Source organism: Festucalex cinctus, chromosome 13 (assembly GCF_051991245.1).
Source record: "Festucalex cinctus isolate MCC-2025b chromosome 13, RoL_Fcin_1.0, whole genome shotgun sequence".
In the NCBI taxonomy this organism is placed as follows: Eukaryota; Metazoa; Chordata; class Actinopteri; order Syngnathiformes; family Syngnathidae; genus Festucalex; species Festucalex cinctus.
The window spans coordinates 22,540,211-22,561,584 of record NC_135423.1 but is presented as its reverse complement, the minus strand read 5'-3'; the positions used below and the strand labels follow the sequence as shown (position 1 = coordinate 22,561,584).

Here is a 21,374-nt window from a genome sequence, read left to right as displayed (position 1 = left end):
GCTGACAGAACTCTTGTGACTCTGCTTACTAAAAAGAGTTGCCTCTTTTGGTTCCCAAACATCTCCTCAGATTTTTGCTGTATGTAAATCCAACTTCAACATGTTCTACTCATTGCAGCCTCCAGGTCATTTACCATAATATTATATTTCATGTCATTCTATATTTCACACCACTGGATGTCATTCCACAATTTTTCCTTCAGCCACTCGGCCTTCACATGCAATTATTTCAGAATTTGCCATCTTTACTGTCAATTTGTTTGTTTGTTTTTGAACTTTGCAACGCGGATCTCCGATTTCGATTTCTGTGCACACTTCCTGGTATGAAGTTGGAAAAGTCAGATTTCCCCACAACACACTGCGTCTGCCTTGAGGTGGGCTATTGGACCAATCGTAAAGCAGCACGCTGTTAGGGTTCTGGTCACAGGAGGACCCAAACTGCAGAAACAAGTGCAAATTTGGGTCTGTTTTGTTTCTGAAAAACCTGACACAAACTAGCTAAGAGCCCCATCCTCTGAAGACAACCGCATGCTAACAATTTGTCAGACGAGCACATGGCATCCGCTAATCAATGTCACCCTTCCAGCAGCACGCCTGTCTGTGTTACACAGCGGGTTTCTTTTTTTCTTAAACTCCCTGACCCTGATTGAGTACTAATGCTTATGTCCACTACCATGTCTGGCTTTCCCCTTCTTGGCTTCATCAATAAAAATATGGTAAATAATGCACTAAAAGAATGCATTACCTGTGCATTATCTCTTTTCATGTGGAATTCAATTGATTCAGCACTTTTTTTTTTTGGGGGGGGGGGGGGGGTCGTAGTAAGGGTCACCAACCTTTTCGAGACTGAGTGCTACTTTTTGGGGAGTAATAAATATGAAAGGCTACCAGTTTGATGCGCACTTCTAAAATAAATTTATAAGATAAGATAAGACACTGATCATGTTAAAGACTTCTCATAATAATTAGGAAACAATTATCAACATGCAATACTTTATTTCTATAAATCTCAGCATCTGTTTACATTTTAAAGTGATCACTTCTAAAATATTTTTAGAAATTCACAATGTCCCGTCACTGGTGAGATATTTTTAGAACAGAACAACAGGCTACTCATGGTGTCCTTGGGGACACCAAGTTGGTAAACCCTGCATGTATAACAACTACTTGTTTTACACCATTTTCTGACTAAAATAATAGGAGTACTAGTTGGGACTCCAGGCCTGACAAATGGGTTTCAAAATGAGTATGTTAAATTTGAGTTAACTTAAAGTTCCTTTAACGACACTATTTATTTATTTATTTATTTATTTTAACGCACAATTAATGACCACCCCTAACTTGGAAAGCCGGTACTGGGGGAATGCAGCAGACACGTTCATGTCAGAATTTAGAAGCAATAAATGTAATAATAATGCATATATTTGTGGAGATTGTGGTTAAAGGCCGGATTCACTCAGGAAAATGCACTTTTTAAATACAGGATGTACACACTTTTAACTTTCTCTCAGTCTACACATCTGCGTTTTTGTTAATCTTTTGTGGTAATTTCGTCCTAAACCCCCACTTCCCCTGCCTGTATTTTTCCATTTTGTGTTTGTTTTGTAAACAGCGGGACGTTTAGTGGAAAGACAGTATTTACAAACTTCCAGCCAATCGCAGAGCGGGGGGTGGCGTGTCGCAAAAGGGGCCGGGCGAACGTGTCAGCCGCGTGACGTCACTCCCGCGGCAATTTGAAAGCACGCACGGATTTAAAAAAAAAAAAAATGTCACTCACTCACTCACAGAAGCTTACGTGTGTGAATGAGTGAGTGAAGAAAAAAAAATCCGTGCGTGCTTTCAAATTGCCGCGGGAGTGACGTCATGCGCAGCTGACACGTTCGCCCGGCCCCGTTTACGACACGTTTTACAGTACATCTTTTTAATTTTAACTCAATTTTATGAATTATATTACTGTATCAATGACTAAAAGATGCAACCATATTTCTATTAGTTTAACAGTTTTCCCCACGTTTATGTTAACAAGAGTATGAAAACTTACAAAAAACATTTTATTGTACAAGTTATTGTAGATTTATAACAGATACAAAATTTGTGATTAATCGTGAGTTAACTATTGTCTGTAACTATAAGTCATGCGATTAAAATACAAACTGTCAGCAATGAAGACATTATGGGCCCCATAATGGTGGAATGTCTTATGGCTTTCCCGTTTTTTGTTTTTTGTTTTTTTTTAAATAAAAAATAAAAAGGCCCTTTTAAAGTTCATGACTTTTTCTCTTTCAGCATCCATGTGCGTATATAATTATTGATGATTAAATAAGACATGCCAAAGGAAACTAGAGGCCTTTGGTAGGTCATTGTCTTCAGATGACTCCTTTCACACAGTAATTTCTTACGGAACGGCTGTCATATGAGCTGATCTGTGAACGTGCAACCATTTACTCAAATCTTTTCGGGAATAGAAGTCATGGGATAGGCTGAGAAAGGGAGGGTGATTAGGAATAGCATGCATTTGCACGAGTGGTTCAGTGCAACCTTTGTTTGCATGTGACTTCTTTCATTCAAATAATATCACTGTGTGCCTCCACCTGAAAACCCTTTCTCAGACTGGGTCTCCAATATAATAAAAATTAAAATAGCAATTCTTGCATGGTATGCACATCGTCCCTGCAAAAAGCTTTCTGTGAATTATTAGCACAAAACGCTACAACATCATGTCTGCTGGGGATTTTGTGGTTTGCCCTCTTCAGGTTGGGGAACATACTCAGCCATCAATGTTAATTTGGAGAGCATTTAACAAATTTTATGACATACAGTGGTACCTCTACTTACGAAATTAATTGGTTCTGGAAGAAAGTTCTTAAGTAGAAAATTTTATAAGTAGAGACGCATTTTCCATGTAAATGCCCTAATCCGTTCCAAGCCTCCCAAAAGTCAGACATGTTTTATAAAGCATAAAAATGCATCAAAACATGTAACAAATACATGTTACAATTAGATTATTGCACAATAAATGAGAGTTGTGCATAATGTAAAAAACAAAGAATAGAATAAAGAATAAAAATGATGGTCATTTACCTTTTTAACTGCTGTCCTCATCGTTTTTTGCCCTCTTTGGTTCATGTTTTCCTCTCTCAGTAGTGTTTTTTTGTTTTTTTTGCCTGGTATTTTGTAAAGAACTGATCCATGGATGTTTGCTTTTTTTGTTTTTATTTTGTTTTTGTTTTAACAATCCTTCGGAAATGTCCAAGGCAAACATCATCTTAGTGAGCAAACGCCCGACTGGTGAACACTTTTTCTGGGCGATTCTTTTAAACTAATTCTGAAACTTCATGGAAACTTCCGGTATGGCGAGGCATCTTTTTCCAAAAAAGGCCCATCTCGTCGCAATTAAAAACTTACTGTGCTTTCATCAATCACCAATTGTTTGAATTTTTGCACAAATTCGTTGGCCGTTAGTTCATACATTTACGAAAAACTATTGGAACAACTCATGGGCCGCGGGATGAATGATGAGGACACTGTATAGACACCGATCTAGTATACGCTCCTAGATACCTATGGTAGAGGTTTCTTTTAGCCAATGGGATGCCAGAAACATGCACAAACACCGATCTAGTATACGCTCATAGCTACCTATGGTCGAGGTTCCTCTTAGCCAATGGGATGCCAGAACGATGCACAAACACCGATCTAGTATTTACGCTCATAGGTACCTATGGTAGGAAATAGCCATAGCCGAAAGTATGCTGCGTTCGGTAATGTATTACCTTTCGTATCTAGAAATTTCTTTCGTAACAAGAGGCAATATTTTCCATTTGCGGCGTTTCGTAACTCGAAAATTTCGTATGAAGAGACGTTCGTAAGTAGAGGTTCCACTGTATGTATCTTTTAAAGGGACCGTGTGTGTATTTTAAAGGGACAGTGTGTGTATTTTTTATTTTGTACATTCATTTAAAAAAAACAAAAAAAACATTAATTTTCAGTAACATAAATTTTTTTTTATATCACATCCACGTACATTTCTTAAAATACATGAAGCTGACATGTTTCGCCAACATCTTTCTGCTATGGATACCCAAAAGAGACGACTTAGAGAATGCAGTAATTGGTGGTAGGTTTGTGAAGTGTGGTCCTCTCTGAGGCACCGTAGTACGCTTCAAAATGCACGTTTCAAGCTTAGGTCATTGCATTCTCTTAGTTCACCACTCGATGGCAAAAAATTTTACCCACTCTCCCTTTAAAACAGGCTTCCTCAATCCTGGTCCTCAGGGCCGGAGTCTTGCAGGCTGTAAATGAAAGGCAATTTACATTTTTATTGTCCTCTGTATCATAATCTAAGATGTCATCTTTCCTGGAAATTGCCTGAAGATGGTCCTGATTTAGTAGCAGCAACGACAAGGATAGGAGACAGGGTTGACGTTCCGTGTGGCTGCCTACGCAGGGAGTCATTCATGCCAGAAAAACCACAACATTCATTAAATAAATTATGTTAATTCAATAACTCACTTGTGTTATGATGTCAAGCTAAAAAAAAAAAAAAGTGCTTAATTGTTCAAATATGATATGCTAATATTTAGGTCAGTTGTTACTCCCCGTGGCCTGAGACATCAGATTCAGCCAATACTAAGTGATATCCATGTACTGTTTTTATTGCGCCACAGTCGTGTTGTTTGGTTGAATATTAAAAGTTATAAGACGATATTTAGTCAAAGAGGACATTTTCTCTGAGTGCTTCCTGCCTATGAATGAAAACAAGGTTGGCGGGAGCAGTCAGGGTATGAAGGCATGTGAACAAATATGGGACCCGATGAGTGACGGCTCACGAGTCACATGTGCATGAACCGAATGACTGAAAAAAGTAGTTAAACTTTAACTGCCCTTTTCTCTCATGGATTTCAGTCTATATATAGCAACGCGCTCAAACAAAGACCCACTTCAGTGAATAGCCACCTTAATTATTACATGTTGAAATAAATTACTGTATATTAAATGAACCAACCTAAGACAACATACTGTAATAACATAATATGGAAATATTTGATCAGCAAAGTCGTTCAGTAGCCCATTACGGTCAAACAAAGGTTGATTATTAACAATATGTTGACATACACCATGTTCCACAATAGTGTTTGAATATGTAATGGTTTACAGGTAATGGCAAGCGCTGGCCCGCGTCTGGGTGTGTGGCTTTCAAAATGTTTTCTCAGGAAAAAAAAAAGTGGGTGGAGTTTGCATGTTCTCCCTGTGCCTGCGTGGTTCTTCTCCGGGCACTCCGGTCTCCTCCCACATTCCTAAGACATGCATGGCAGGTTAATTGGGCGCTCTGAATTGTCCCTAGGTGTGCTTGTGGTTGTGGATAGTTATTCGTCTCTGTGTGCCCTGCGATTGGCTGGCAACCAGTCCAGGGTGTATCCCGCCTACTGCCCAAAGCCAGCTGACATAGGCTCCAGCTCCCCTCGTGACCCTTGTGAGGAATAAGTGGTCAAGAAAATTGATGGATGGATGGATGTTTAGAGTAATTATAATGTGTCCAAAGAGTTTCATTATTCTGCACAATTTTCATGATAACTGTTGATTAAATACACTTTTTAGAGAGGCAGTTATACATGCAGGATTGATGACTCATCAATATCTACAACATGCATACGTTACAATAACAATTTGTCCCTCTGTAAACGAGAGGTCACTCAGGTCAGTCGTGCAGGCGTGCATTTTCCACTTTCCAGCTGGCAGACGATCTTTGCCCCCACCAAATAAAAGCATTATCACGTGAAGTATAAGTGATGGGCGGGGCTACGGAAGCCCTAACCAATCACAGCGTTTGTATATGTTTCCCATTCAACGATAAACAGTAGACTTGAGCCACGCGTCTCCGTCAGGCTGTGCAGTGGCCATCGGTTGCTTTGTCGTGCTACTGGCTAGAACTAACTATAAACATGAACGCAAGCCATAATTCATAATGAAGAATTTTACCGCTTGTAAAGTTGGAGACGCAGGCCTGTCGCGCTGACATCGATTTTGTCACCGGAAGAGAGCGCTAGCGTTACAAGCTAGCTAGCTATCAAGGGTAGCTATTGCATGCCGTCGTTTTTTTTCTCGCCTGCCACTGACCTCTACAACAATACACAGACGTGCTGAGTATCATTTGTTAGTGGGGCTGATATCGGACCGTCTCCTCAACCCGGCTCCACTTGTCTCCCGCGTAGTTTCCCGTTGACGGTTCCCGAATATGAGACACAATGAGTCAAAGAGATACCCTAGTTCATCTGTTTGCAGGAGGGTGAGTAGAATGTATTCTCATGCCATCTACAGCGAGTGAGAGAGAGAGCTAGCGCTAGCTCCACGCCGTCGTCTGTCGTCGCTTGTCATCGCAGATCCAAAACAGTTTGACGGCTGAATTGATGCGATTCCCTTGCTTTGTGGTGCAACTTTCTTCTCTCGGCCATGATTTTGCATCGAAGTGTAAGCCTTACGTTTCAATGACATTTCAATGGATGAGTGAAACGTCAGGTCGAAGTGGGCGTATGAGTGAGGGCGCCCTCGCAAATTCTTTCAAATCCTACGTGAAATACTCCAAAATCGTTGTTTGAGGTGTAATTGTGTTGCGTGCGCTGTTACAAAAACAAAGCGCAAAAGCACGATGTGTTGGTATGCGACTGATGTCACACGCATTGCCACGCTTTTCCTAAGTGAAACTAACAAGCTGAGTTTACTAGCGTATTTCTTAACATTAAAAGTAAATGAGTGAGTCATTGTCACCATGCGTCCATTTGTATTACTGTATTTTGCAACAGTGTATTGTGTTCAATGTTGTATTTCTACAACACATGCAAGTCATTTGATTTAACTTTTTCTTTTTTTTTAAGAAGCTACTTTCTCTGAAGCTTGTACAGTAAAAACACTAACAGACCTATGCCAAAAACTTTGTTGACAACTCTTATCTCATCTTTGGTGTTGAAAATGACCCCTGACTGAAGATAACCGCACATTCTCGATGGTATGACCTGACCCAGTAGTCTTGTGTTTATACATTTGCATCATATCATTTACAGATATTTTACTCCACAGTATATAGTAGGGCAAGACAATATAGCTAAAATAAAATGTACATTTTTTTTTTTGTCTCAAAAATGTAATTTTCATTTTTTTGTGAATTTCACGTACTTTTAAAAATATCTGAACTTAACTGAAACAAGTTTTGTATACGCCCCCCCCAGCCATTCTCCATTTTCTCAAAAGGAATTTAAATGTTTAAATGATCAACATTTCAAATCAAAATTAACGTTAACATATGAACATAATTTGTATACCAACAATACTTTTGCTGAATAGATAATTCGAAATAAAATACAAACTAGTAAATGAACAGAACTTTACCCGCGTACAGAATTACCAGTGTGTAGTTGACTCGATTCTCAAGCTCCTCAACAAAACAAAACTTATCTGCTGTTGTTTGACCTTTCTTAAATCTTTTTGATTGACTGTGACATTGAATAGAAGCTTGTTGTTCTTTCCCAAGAAGCACAAAACATTCTGATTCTCTCGTCTGGGCTAGCCTACATGCTACAGATCGTTAGAATTCCACTTTGTTTTAGACACTGGTAACATTATGTAACATTGTTAATGTGCTTTGTGATTGGCTGATGATGACCAGACCAAGTTGTACCCTGCCTTTCACCTAAAGTCAGTTGGAATAGGTTGCAGCTAGCTAGGACTGTCACCAGCCAATATTTTAGTGTTGATTATTCTATTGATTTGATGTAAATGTAGTATTTGTTTTTTTTTTTAACTGTTCATTGACTCTTGACCGTTTGTTTATGCTCATGAAGCAAGACTGCATGTCGTTAAGTAACTACCTAACTCAAAACTTTTTTCTTTTTGTTTTCTACCAGATGTGGTGGCACGGTGGGAGCCATATTGACTTGCCCACTGGAAGTAGTGAAGACACGTCTGCAGTCATCATCCATCAATCTCTACGTTTCTGAGGTTCAACTGAGTACCGTCAATGGGGCCAGTGTGGCCCGGATGTCTCCACCAGGTCCCTTGCACTGCCTCAAGTGAGTCCTCAAATTCAATAATATGTCTCCTGTATGTTGCATTTATTACACGGTTCAATCCATCTTGCATCGATTAGTTTGAGCCAGTAATGTACATCATTCATGTACAGTATTCCCTGCTGTCAAGGAAGCTTGTATTCTGTTGTTGCTTGCTTGTCCAATACACTGCCTTGTTCAGTCCAACAAGGCCAATATGACCCCTTTTTAAAAACATCACAAACTGTATGATGAGCAAAAAACGGACTGACGGTTCACGAGACTCAGGAAATTCCCAATGCTTTCTGGTCATCTTTTTCACTACCATCCGACGTGCTGCACTTCCCTCCCCCTCCCCTCCTTGAAGAACTAGTGGCTGCGGCTACTAAATGAACGTAGAAGAAACAATGGAGCTGAGTTGTGCTGGCCAGAACTGGTACTGCCCTTGATTTAAAACATTATGTAACAAAATTATATTGGTAATTGGCTGATTATTTTTGTCCAATTTTCGAAAGGCGAAAATCAGTGAATTTAATAGTCGGGTTAATTATTCGGTCGGCCTCTAATAATTATTGGTCTTATATATGTATTAATGGTGTCAGTTAAACACGTTTTTAACGGCGTTAACGCAACCCCCTTTTAACGGCGTCATTTTTTTTTATCGCGCAATTAAAGCTCATTTGGAGCTTTCACCTGGCAACTAGATCATTTGTCTTTCACTTATGGGAGTTCGCCACTGTGTATACAGATCAGCGGTAAATGCAAGGCTTTCATTACAATACTTAAAGCTGATTGGGCAATGACAACCTGTGCGTGGTCTACCAAACTTTTGTTTTGACCAATCACGGTAATGGATGAAAAGTTCGTCTGCGTTGACATTGCTGGTTAGGAAAAAAAAAAAAGCAACAACAACGGGGAAAGAGAAGCATCATGGCGAGCCGTAAAAAGGATATAAATTCAATTTTGAACGGCAAGTTTACTTTTAAAAAATTACCTAATGGTGGCATTGACAAGAGCAAAGTAATTTGTATGTATTGCCATCGCGAACTGAACTACCATCGCAGCACGTCCAGCTTAAAATACAATTTGATAGCCAAGCACACCGTTGATGCCGATTCTCCGACCCCTCGTCAAACCCAGGCATCCGTGGATAATTTCCGACAGAAACCAATGGATGAATCAACTAAGAAGAGACTCACCGAAGCGATTACTGGACGTCTCTCAGTCACCACAACTACTTCGGGGTAACTTCCCATTATTTTGACACTGACTGGGTGCTTCGCTGCCATGCTTTGTTATGAAGACCGAGGACCGGCATTTCGCCAATACTGTCGCAGAGCACTTCAGGCAGGTAGCTAGTATATGGGACATCAAATCCAAAGTCTCACTGACCACATATGGCGCGCGCAATATGATCGCGATATGAAGGCGAGCTTCCCTGTTGTCTGAAAATGTTAACAGGCTTGTCTGTTTGAGTAACTGGCTCAAAGCAAACTAGGATGCTGTTAGCCATTTCAGTTATTTTTCTAATCAGAAAGAAATCAGAAACTGGGTTGAGCTGGTAAATAATGACCAATATATTGCTGCTAAGTTTAAAACAAACTTTAAAAATAGTTTGCTGCACTAATAAGCAGAGTCTCTGAGTTTACATTTCATATGCACTTTGTTGGCATTTTACATTGCCCCAATTTTAATCCCTTGGAAAGGGCTGTTGAGGGGCTGTTTGTGTGACTTTGCGTGTGTTGAATTCAATACTTTTTTTCAATAAAAAAAAATAAAAATTTGCATACGAAAATCAATCCTCTTATTCACGTTAACGATATTACAATTCGATAAAATAATGGGACAGAAAAAAAATCAAGGGATTTTTTTTTTTTTTACAATAAATAAAATGTGCGATTAACTATTAGTTAACTATGAAAAAATGCGATTAATCGCGATTAAATATTTTAATCGCTTGACAGCACTAATATATATATATATATATATATATATATATATATATATATATATATATATATATATATATATATGGTGAATCCCTAAACTTGACCTGTTAATGTGTTTTTAATTGAAATCACTTTTGTTTTAAGCAATGAAATAGTGAAGCATGTAGACTTACTAGACTCAGCAGCCAAAATGCACTCAAGTAGGAATAGGTAGCATCAGTGGGTGATCAAGGCATTATGTAACATAAAATATTTGTCTTGTCTTGTGGTTTGATAACAATCTGAGTAAATTTTAATCATGAGGCATTCAAAGCATAGTTTTGAATAAACCTAACGAGCTCTTTTAAGGATGAATAGCACAAATGTTGATATTGAAGTTTGTTCATCGAAAGCTATATGTTAGTTTGTTGACAAAATGCATGGTAATAGCTTGGCAAACTTGGCAAAACTACATAGTTTGGGGAGGCCACATACTTGACTACCTGACACAAGTAAAGGCATGCCTCTTAGGAACAGGTATAATGTTTACTATATACAGTATCCAATGTTGTAGTGTCACATTTCTTATTTTTCTATGTCAATGCCATTTTCAGATTAATATTAGAGAAGGAAGGACCCCGGTCACTCTTCAGAGGCTTGGGACCAAACCTGGTGGGTGTGGCACCTTCCAGGTGAGTTGAGAACAATATATCTGTCCTCACATTAGCAACTAGGGGTGGGGATTTTTAGCCACCTCATGATTTGATGCCATTAAAGTTCAGTGGGGAAAAAAACTGTTTTAAAAAAATCATGTTAATACATCTTTCTTTCCTTCTTTCTTTCTTTCTTTCTTTCTTTCTTTCTTTCTTTCTTTCTTTCTTTCTTTCTTTCTTTCTTTCTTTAAATAATTTGTAAATTATGGTGGAACTTTATCCTGTCTCTCACAGTTGAATAATGAAAATTAAAATTCTGTCATCATTTTAAGTGGGAGAACTTGAACAATTGGCAGTTGACTAAATACTTCTTTACCCTGATGTGAGTGTATGTATAATGTACAGCATGAGTGGACTGTAGTACACACAGATTGTCATACATAATGTACATGTATTGTGCAGAAACCCTGATGGAAGTGTTATGCAGACATCAGTGAGATCCCTGTCCATTTATCATCATTAGTGTGGCCATGATAAAAGCAAAGGGTGTGGCTAATGACTGCATGCAGCCTGCAGGTTCCATTGCTAAGCATTTGTCGAGTGATTATTGGCATAATTTCAACAAGTGATTGCACATTGGGTTGTGATTTTTCTGTGCCATGACATAGTTTTAAAGGGAGCGGCACTGGGAAACCATTTAAATTATTTAATGCATGCTTTTCAGTTAGGTAAGGCGGTTTCATCTTTGTTTTGTCAGTCTGGCATTTTGTCTGATCTTGCATAATTGAATAGAATAATTTGACTGTGACCAAACATCCTCAGGTATATGGAGAGAAATTTGTGTCTTTATTTTCAATCAAACAAAAAAGGAATTTGCAATCAAAAAAAAAATTCAATCAAACAAAAAGGGGATTTGCAATCAAAAAAAAATTTCAATCAAACAAAAAGGGGATTTGCAACCTCAAATAAATTTTAATCAAACAAAAAAGGGTTTTCATATAAAATAAATATTTGCAAACAAAAAAAAACATTTCAAACATGGATTTGTATTTTAATAAAATCTTTTGCAAACATTTTTTTCGTTTTGTTTGCGAATCTGTTTTTTGGTTGCGAATCTGTTTTTTGATTGAAACCTGTTTTTTGGTTGCGAATCTTTTTCTGTGTTGTGTGGGCGGGGTCCTCCGTTCAACCGATGATAGAAGCCTTGTCATTGGTCAGCTTGGAAGCCGCTGCGACAACTTTCATTGGTCAGATAGGAATGGGGGTGTGACAATGTTCGTCTGACTATTTCCTGGTTCATTTTGTCCAGTCGCCGCCAGCATCGAGGTAAAAATACCCCCCCACCCCTCACTTCTAGTTTTCCGTTTTGTTTATCTGACATTTATCTAAAAGCAACCCTTGATCTATCGTTTATCCGGTGATTTGTTCTAATCATTACAATTAACGTAATCACTCACTCAGCATTGCTTAGCCATGTTAGCTAGCTAGGTAACTGATGGTCCGATACATGATACATACATACATACATTTGTTTCACATACAGGCAGGGCTGGGAATCGAATTAATTTACACTAGCTGCTTCCCCTAAATCTTGGATGTTTGAAGTAGAGATTAAATTCGTGATAATTCTGTGATTATTATTTATTGGTCCTGGTTGTTTACTGTACGAGTCAGGTTGAAAAAGAGGGGAAACTCATGCACCGTCAAAGCGGTGACATTGCTACTACTAGGATCCAGGCCACGTAAACGTTTGATTTTGGTTAGTCTAGTCATGAATCGTGATGTTTTTTTGGTACGAGAAACGGCCCAAATAAACGGCCTGCTGAGATAGCTGTTATTATGCTTATTTCTGATTATTTTATTACATTACATCATTACATTAATAAAATGCTAATTATTAATCACTTATGAGAAGTTCTGGTCATTGAAATAAGTAGCCTCTGCTACATTTATTATGTCTTGGGTGTTTGAAATACAGAGGAAGTGACTGAGATTACGTAATATAAATACATTTAGTTCCTGTGATTGTTTCATTGTAGTTTTCCTGTTTCAATAATGTTCAAAACATGTGTCAAACATAACTTTGTCAGAATTTTTTTTTTTTTACATGTTTGGTACTTAATTCAAGCACACTTTTCTTTACTTTTTAGATGCAGAAGATGAAGTTGGTGGTTGGTCACCTCTCTTCATGAGGTGATGCTGTGGATAACTGAGCAGGGCCACAAGCACCTGCTTATGTCAGACAGAGAGCAATTTAAAATATCAATAAACTTTGACCACAATTGTGAGGTACAAATGCCAGGTCACACATTATGTTACCCCCTGCACAAACACCATTACATTTCCAACTGCTCATATGAGTGATTACCATTCCTTTAAATCACATCTACTGACTGCTATCACCTTTGATGCCAGATTTGACACAGTGTAATTGAAAGGGCAAAAAAAAAATAAAAAATCACATCCATTTCATTTTTTTGAGTAATTACAGGCTGTTCCTACCAAAATGTTTGTTTTAAGTTTAACAGTTCATTTTCTGAGCTTTCTTGATTTCTTGTTGGCAGGCCAATCATTTCTTGAGAAAAATGTCTGTATAAAATCTATAAAATGCTGAATAATTGACTGGTTGTTAGTTCATATGCATGCTTTTTTTTTATGAAATAAAAGTCAAACTGTTTTACACAGGAATTTATTTTCATTTTTTACATAAATTTAAATGACCCTTTGGGCCGCGAGACACTAGCACTAGAAGCAACATTGAGAGTCTGCAAATAAATGACGCGACCAAAACTCAAGGACTCCTTGTTTGGATTGATTTGCCGTAAAGCAACAAGTCTTTCCTCAGGTAAACGACAGTGGATGTCAGGTATAACGATCCCGTGTTCACCGTGATGGTCCAAGGGTAGTGTCTCTTCAGCTTGCTGGATCTGTAATATCAAATACATTTATGAAAGCTACAGTAACTCCAAGAACTTTTACTAAGTTTTTTCCTCTGGTTATGTACGCTTTTACCAGCAATAAAACTGCCTTGGCCTGCTCCTCTTACAGTAAACATGCATCTCGCTATGTCTACATTTTCTACCCCTTGGTCTGCTCGCACTCTAAAATAAAAAATCTAGTCAGTGTAATTGCAAAAGTACACCTACAACTCAGATTCCCCTTCTGTTTCAATCTGACTCATACAGTAAACAACCAGCACCAATAAATAATAATCACAGAATTATCACGAATTTAATCTCTACTTCAAACATCCAAAATTAAGGGGAAGCAGCTAGTGTAAATAAATTCGATTCCCAGTCCTGCTTGTATGTAAAGCGAATGCAAAGGTTTCTTTCGGAGTTAAAAAAAAAAACAAAAACAAAAAACCTTCATGCTAACCGCTATCCCAATGAGTCGTATATTTGTATTTTGACTGCCAACAACATAGCTTCATGACTGACTCATGTATCGGACCATCAGTTACCTAGCTAGCTAACATGGCTAAGCAATGCTGAGTGAGTGATTACGTTAATTGTAATGGTTCGAACAAATCACCGGATAAACGATAGATCAAGGGTTGCTTTTAGATAAATGTCAGATAAACAAAACGGAAAACTAGAAGTGAGGGGGGGGGGGGGGGGGGGGGTCATATTTACCTCGATGCTGGCGGCGACTGGACAAAATGAACCAGGAAATAGTCAGACGAACATTGTCACACCCCCATTCCTATCTGACCAATGAAAGTTGTCGCAGCGGCTTCCAAGCTGACCAATGACAAGGCTTCTATCATCGGTTGAACGGAGGACCCCGCCCACACAACACAGAAAAAGATTCGCAACCAAAAAACAGGTTTCAATCAAAAAACAGATTCGCAACCAAAAAACAGATTCACAAACAAAACGAAAAAAATGTTTGCAAAAGATTTTATTAAAATACAAATCCATGTTTGAAATGTTTTTTTTGTTTGCAAATTTTTATTTTATATGAAAACCCTTTTTTGTTTGATTAAAATTTATTTGAGGTTGCAAATCCCCTTTTTGTTTGATTGAATTTTTTTTTTGATTGCAAATCCCCTTTTTGTTTGATTGAAATTTTTTTTTTATTGCAAATTCCTTTTTTGTTTGATTGAAAATAAAGACACAAATTTCTCTCCATACATTCCTATCTGACCAATGAAAGTTGTCGCAACGGCTTCCAAGCTGACCAATGACAAGGCTTCTATCATCGGTTGAACGGAGGACCCCGCCCACACAACACAGAAAAAGATTCGCAACCAAAAAACAGGTTTCAATCAAAAAACAGATTCGCAACCAAAAAACAGATTCGCAACCAAAAAACAGATTCGCAAACAAAACGAAAAAAATGTTTGCAAAAGATTTTATTAAAATACAAATCCATGTTTGAAATGTTTTTTTTTGTTTGCAAATATGTATTTTATATGAAAACCCTTTTTTGTTTGATTAAAATTTATTTGAGGTTGCAAATCCCCTTTTTGTTTGATTGAATTTTTTTTTTGATTGCAAATCCCCTTTTTGTTTGATTGAAAATTTTTTTTGATTGAAAATTCCTTTTTTGTTTGATTGAAAATAAAGACACAAATTTCTCTCCATACAGGTAGAACTAGAACAGGTCGTGAGCAAAGTTGGTTGTTTCACTTGGGTAAATGGACACAATGATATTGAATGTGGGTCATGTGAAAATACATTGTAAGTAGAATATGAATCAGAATGTGAACGTCGAGTGTAAATTGGGGTGTATTTGTTAATTCATTATTGTGTATCTGTTGGAGGCACATTTTTAGATGAGACTAGTAAGATTTACACGGAATAATGGCTTACATAAACCTAATTATTTTGTTTTATAGAGATGTCAAAGTAACTTAAGCTTTCTATTTTGTGTCAACAGAGCCATCTACTTCGCTGCTTACTCCACAGCCAAAGAGAAATTGAACAGTGTATTGGAACCTGACTCCACACAGGTTCACATGGTATCAGCTGGAATGGCCGGTATATGTACAAACTCACTTATCCCCCACTTAGTAATGCTTTTTATGTAATTCCACTCAGTGACCTTTTCTAGAATATTGTACACATCAAAAATAAAATGGCAACTGGTACCATGTTTGCCAGGTCAGAACTCTAGTCAAGGTCAGACTCACAAAGCTGCCGAATGTTATGTATTTGTCCATATTTTGTTATGGAATTCAATGATTGCTTCCCACCCGTAGCACTGATTGTTCCGAACTTCCATATATGTAATTGTCTCTTTTGCTTCCATGCTATACGTGTGAGGACGGCCTGTGTGGTTCACTGTCTGCAGTGAGACTGTGTAGATAAAGGCTACAAACAAAGTCTTTTATTGCTCATCAAAGATGAGATCTGATGATGTTAATGACTTGCGGGTGTCGACCTGAATCCAATCAAACAAGAATGGGCAAATATTGAGACGGTTGACGTGCTTAATTCATAAGTACGAGTTGAAAGATGTGCATATTAATGCCACCAGGTCATCCGTTTATTTGTCAATTGACTTGTACGGATTGTGGGTCAGGTTGTTTTCACTGAAGGCACATTACAACATTACAATGTGGGTCATTCATGCTGCTGCAGCTACAAGTCTGAATGTCATCTGTGTGTGTAAAGCTGAATTTCACAGGTACACTACAGTGCCGTATTTAGCACAGCATGACTCAGACTTTTGCAGCCAAGGTCAGCATTAGTCACACTGACTCCCTGCTGGCAAAGCTACTGACCAACTGCGGTGAGACCTGAGTGGGCTGCGGCCTCAGGGGTGATGCACGGGGACATCCTGGACTGGCCACCAGTCAATCAATCCCAGACAATTATTTATTTTTGTCTGTGAAATGAAACTCATACCTCCACAGCATCTTTGTCAAGTTTGTCATTGCCAATATGTTTATATTTATATTTCTTAACAAAATAAATCGTAAAAGTTGTCTTTTGGGCGACTAGCTGCATATCAGCCTGATTGCTCAATTTCTTCTAAAGCATTTTGTTTTTCCCCTTTCTGTAGGTTTTACAGCCATTACAGCAACCAATCCAATATGGCTTATAAAGACTCGTCTACAGCTGGATGCCAGGTAAAATGTCATCATGATGTCACACTTAGACGGACCTATCTGGTGCAGAAAATAATAGAATTGGCTTGCAAGTACAAAAAGATACATCACCGAAATGAGTTTGAGAGGAATGCTTTTTCATCAATTTGGCACAGAATGCAAGACACCACTTTCATAATTTTGATGATTACACTCACCTGTGGTTAAATCTTTGGAAATTTGAATTTTGACATTGAAAATTTGACTTAGCAAGATGGTCATTGTATACTCATTTTTCCATCCATCCATCCATCCATCCATCCATTTGCTTAACCGCTTGCTCCTAACAAGGGTCGTGGGGTGCTGGAGCCTATTCCAGCTGGCTTCGGGGAGTAGGCGGGGTACAAGCTGAACTGGTCGCCAGCCAATCGCAGCTCATTTTTATAACATTATTATTTTATTTTATTATTATTATTTTTGTGCAAGCTATATATTAACTCCAAAAGGAAACGAACAAATCTGTTGTTAGCCTACTCATTTAAGTTGAGAGCTGTATGAGATCTTAAAAGGATACTTGACTTATTGAGCCATTTTGAGCCGTAAAATATTCATATTTTGTCTATAATTAATGTGGTAACGTCATTATTTTTCATGTACAATGTATACTTTTAAAAAGTATTTTTTTCTACTTGCTGTCGACTGATGATGACATCACAAGTGCTAAGGAAGTAGGTAACGACCAATCATGGCACAGTTTACTGACAAAACCCAGAAAACAGGTGAGCCATGAGTCGCTGTTACCTACTTCCTCAGTACGGGTGATATCATTATCCGTCGACAGCAAGTAGAAAAATTACTTTTTAAAGGTATTTTTAATTGTACATGAAAAATAATTAAGTTATCAAATTAATTCTGGACAAAATATTAACTTTTCACTGCTGAAAAGGGCTCAATGAGTAAAGTTTCTCTTTAAAGCGATACTTGACTCATTGAATGATGTGGCATTATTTTTCATGTACAATTAATATCTTTTAAAATCAAAATTTTCCACTTGCTGTCGACTGAAGATGACATCACCTGTGCTGAGGAAGTAGGTAACGACCAATCATGGCGCACCTGTTTTCTGTGTTTAGTCAGTAAACTGAGCCATGATTGGTCGTTAGCTAATTCCTTAGCACTGGTGATGTCATATTCGGTCGACAGCAAGTGGAAAATTTTTTATTTTAAAAGGATACTTTACTTATTTAGCCATTTTTGGCAGTCAAACATGAATATTTTGCCTATAATAAATGTGATATTTTCATTATTTTTTTTATGTACAATTAGTACCTTTAAAAACACATTTTGCAACTTGCTGTCGACTGAAAATGACATCACAAGGGCTCAGGTAAACAATCACAGCTCAGCTCACCTGTTTTCTAGGTTTGGTCATGTGACATTCACAAGCTGAGCTGTGATTGGTACTAATTGTACATGAAAAATAATGAAAGTATCAAATTAATTATAGACAAAATATTAACTTTTTATTGCTATAATTGGCTAAATAAGTGAAGTATCCCTTTAAAAGGTATTAATTCTACATGAAAAATAATGAAGTTATCACATTAATTATAGACAAAATATAAACTTTTTACTGCTGAAAATGGCTCAATGAGCCAAGTATCCCTTTAAGTAATCATGATGGTTACAACAAACTAGCAGCTGCAAAAACATAATTCTGAAATATTCTGGGGTTTTTTTTTCCCCCGCAGGAATCGAGGAGAGTATAGGATGAGTGCGTTTGAATGTGTGCGCCGGGTGTATCAGTCAGATGGCTTACGAGGCTTTTACAGGGGCATGTCTGCATCTTACGCCGGCATCTCAGAGACTGTGATCCACTTTATGATATATGAAAACATCAAACGACGGCTCTTGGAAGCCAAAGCACCCCAGAACATGGACGAGCAAGAGGAGGTAGCCAAGGATGCTTCGGACTTTGTGGGGATGATGCTTGCTGCTGCCACTTCCAAGACGTGTGCCACATCCATTGCTTATCCTCATGGTGAGTACGATTCAAATAAAAATCACATATGCAAGCTGATTTCTCATTGGATGAGCTTGAATTTCTCTTTTGCGCAATCCTTTACAGAAGTGATCCGCACGCGACTACGTGAGGAAGGCACCAAATATCGCTCCTTCTTCCAGACTTTAACAACAGTTCCCAAAGAAGAGGGCTTTCGCGCCCTCTACCGCGGCCTCACCACCCACTTGGTACGACAGATCCCCAACACCGCCATCATGATGTGCACCTACGAGATGGTGGTTTACATCCTGAATGGTTAATATATTCACTCCTTTACTTTAACTCGTCCTTGTAATCCAGCCCGTGTTCAGTGTTGGAGAGAGGAAAACATGGAAAAACTGCTGACAAGCTACACAAATGCTCACAAGACAAACAGAGGCAGCATCTCAATGCTGTCTCTTTAGCACCAAAGGCACAAGGAAGGAAGTTTGAATGATACCCATTCTGATTTGGGGTGTTTCAGCTCAAACAAGCCCTCCATCATCTCATTGCTACTGATACTACTCCAACACCCACAATACTAATTTTGAAAATTGTAGTTGCACTTAAGTAATAATGCCTACTGACTTATATTTGGACTTAAATCGAGAAATTCTGAGTCCAATGTAGATGGAGGGGGGATCGTGCCTTGTATGAATAGACAAAATGTGAAAGTTGAGCATCCACATGTGCTTGTAGTGAGGTTGTGAAGCTCTGATAAACACAACTCTTCACAATGTGAAGTAATTTGCACACGGGTATCGTGGAGGTTCAGGCACTTAAGGAAACTTAGGTTTCATTGTAAATATACAGTTGAGTTGAGTGGAGTTCGGCTTTGCAACCACCTAACCTTTCTGCTCTTGCTTTTCATGCATTTAGAACTCTCTTATCCCCACAGAAAATCAATCGGACACTAGCTCTTTATACTTGAGTTAGAGTACTGGACTAATAATGTGTCCGAATTGCCAAACTAAACCACACTTGGCCTGCTTCATATCTACTGGAATGTAAATATGCGGGCTTAAGGAAGTAAAATACTCATTTTAAAAAATCAAATAAATATATATATAAATAGCCATGAAATAACTAACAAATTGTAATATTGATATATTAAATATTTGCTTACATAATGTAATTCCATTTGTCTGACTGGTAAAAGGCAAAATGAAAACACCTATTCATTTTGATTGGAAAGCGCATATGGCTCTCCAGTTGTGAAAATATGATTTCCCTACCTGTACTCATGGTGTCGTACAGTATTTTTTGTCTTGAATTTTCATTCCTGTTTTCTCATTTTGAAAATCCAAACTTGTTGTTCGGAACAATCCTCTCAGTCTTCCCCTGGAATTTTGAGGGTCAGTTCATGTTGATGAATTAGAAAGTCATATGACTGTCTTAAAAACGCACAATAATAAATACACATTGTTGTTGAGCAATCATTTTTATACATTTTAAGTGAAGTTCATTGCTGCTTATATATAATTTCAAAGTATTTGTCACATGTTAACAATGATTATTATACTATACCTACTATATTATACTAAACTATTAATTTGTTCAGTTTTGTCACTGGCTATAATAACCCTTAGACCAAATTGACAATAGCCCACAACCACGAAATGTAATTAATTGTCCATTTTTTGCTGTAATTAGTCACTTTAATTGAGCTCACACTGCCTACATATTGAACAATTCTAACTGCCTAGCTTCAGTGCAAGGGCAGTTTTGGTTTTACATTAAAATTGGATATGCTTTACATGTACTAAAGATTGTGGAAACTGCCCAGGTGTGGGACCCCAATATCTGTCAGATGCTGTGACGAGTGCATCAGATGTGCCTCATTGTCAGTCCAGATGGTCTCATGTAGGTTGGTTAATATTACCAAACCTTAAAAACGTGGTTTGCTCATCCCAAAAAAAATTAGTCAAACTTATCTACACTGTTCCATGCCATGAGGACAAGAATGTTCTTTTATTTGAAGTGAAATTAACCTGAACTGGAAATTATATCAATACAGTATGCATCTTTTCAACTATATTGTACAGCATGTCCGCCTGCTGTTCATCCAATGGTTATTGTTTTGCACCCATGTTTGCATTGTGTGCTTGTGAATGTATACTTGTGTGCGTGCTTGCCCAAATGATAGTCTGGAGATTCAGTCATGTCTTGAGCATAACAGACTAAGACTTATGTATGAACTCAGTTAAGGAACTGCAGGTTTTTATCTTTTTAAATAAATTGTTGCCTTTTCCCTGCTGACCTTTTTCCATGTTGTTGTTGTTGAGTCTGCTTTTAAGTGGGCTATGTCTATGCATTGTCATAACTTGTTTTGTTGAACAAGTGAGTCAATAAATTGGAAAGAGTGGAAGTACTGTCTCCATGTCTTCATTTTTTTTTGTAATGCGACGTTTTACCAGCAGGTGGTGGTAGTTGTCCAGTCTGCTGCTTTTTTTTCATAATGTTAAATATTGGAATAGAACGAGAAAAAAACTGACAAATATATTTTAGAATATCAAATAAAATGTTGAAGGCCTTAACTCGGGGGCTAGACATGTTTCTGACAGTGCTAAACTCTTTAACTAAATGGCAATAAACTTGACTTATATCCACTTTTTGTGATATTTTTGTCAAATGAAGCGGCTCTGGATCAAATATCCGTGGTTAGGGTGGACTCAA

The 21,374-nt window shown here is 37.9% G+C and overlaps 2 protein-coding genes across 6 annotated transcripts in view; one reads left to right on the top strand and one right to left on the bottom strand.

Moving 5' to 3' along the window:
- Nucleotides 1–21,374, bottom strand: part of pxylp1 (2-phosphoxylose phosphatase 1) — a 37,672-nt gene that overhangs the window by 16,085 nt on the left and 213 nt on the right. Inside the window, exons 1-2 of one of the 2 annotated variants that reach the window (XM_077541109.1) lie at nt 6,118–6,476; nt 4,237–4,439 (exon numbers count right to left, since the gene is read on the bottom strand). The exons of the other annotated variant lie outside the window; for it this stretch is intronic. The gene's annotated coding sequence lies outside the window, so the exon portion shown is untranslated. Of the gene's footprint in view, nt 1–4,236; nt 4,440–6,117; nt 6,477–21,374 lie in introns of those variants that run through there. 2 annotated transcript variants of the gene reach the window in all.
- On the top strand, nt 5,819–21,067 carry LOC144033190 (solute carrier family 25 member 36-A). Of its 4 annotated transcripts, XM_077541116.1 has the most exons (8): nt 5,819–6,286; nt 7,899–8,063; nt 10,582–10,659; nt 15,505–15,605; nt 16,633–16,699; nt 18,409–18,698; nt 18,786–18,907; nt 19,020–21,067. In XM_077541116.1, exons 1-8 carry the CDS (start codon nt 6,246–6,248, stop codon nt 19,062–19,064), a joined length of 909 nt encoding a protein of 302 aa, XP_077397242.1. In that variant the 5' UTR covers nt 5,819–6,245; the 3' UTR covers nt 19,065–21,067. The 4 variants fall into 4 exon arrangements, with proteins under 4 accessions (XP_077397242.1, XP_077397244.1, XP_077397241.1 ...); XM_077541118.1 differs by having other exon boundaries at nt 5,823–6,073; nt 18,786–21,067; XM_077541115.1 differs by having other exon boundaries at nt 5,824–6,286; nt 18,786–21,067.

Bases quoted from the DNA above. Each gene is read 5' to 3' on its own strand.
- LOC144033190 (XM_077541115.1), top strand. From the start codon at position 6,246: ATGAGTCAAAGAGATACCCTAGTTCATCTGTTTGCAGGAGG. The intron at 10,660-15,504 runs GTGAGTTGAGAA...TTGTGTCAACAG, and splicing joins GTGGGTGTGGCACCTTCCAG to AGCCATCTACTTCGCTGCTT. The intron at 18,699-18,785 runs GTGAGTACGATT...AATCCTTTACAG, and splicing joins ATCCATTGCTTATCCTCATG to AAGTGATCCGCACGCGACTA.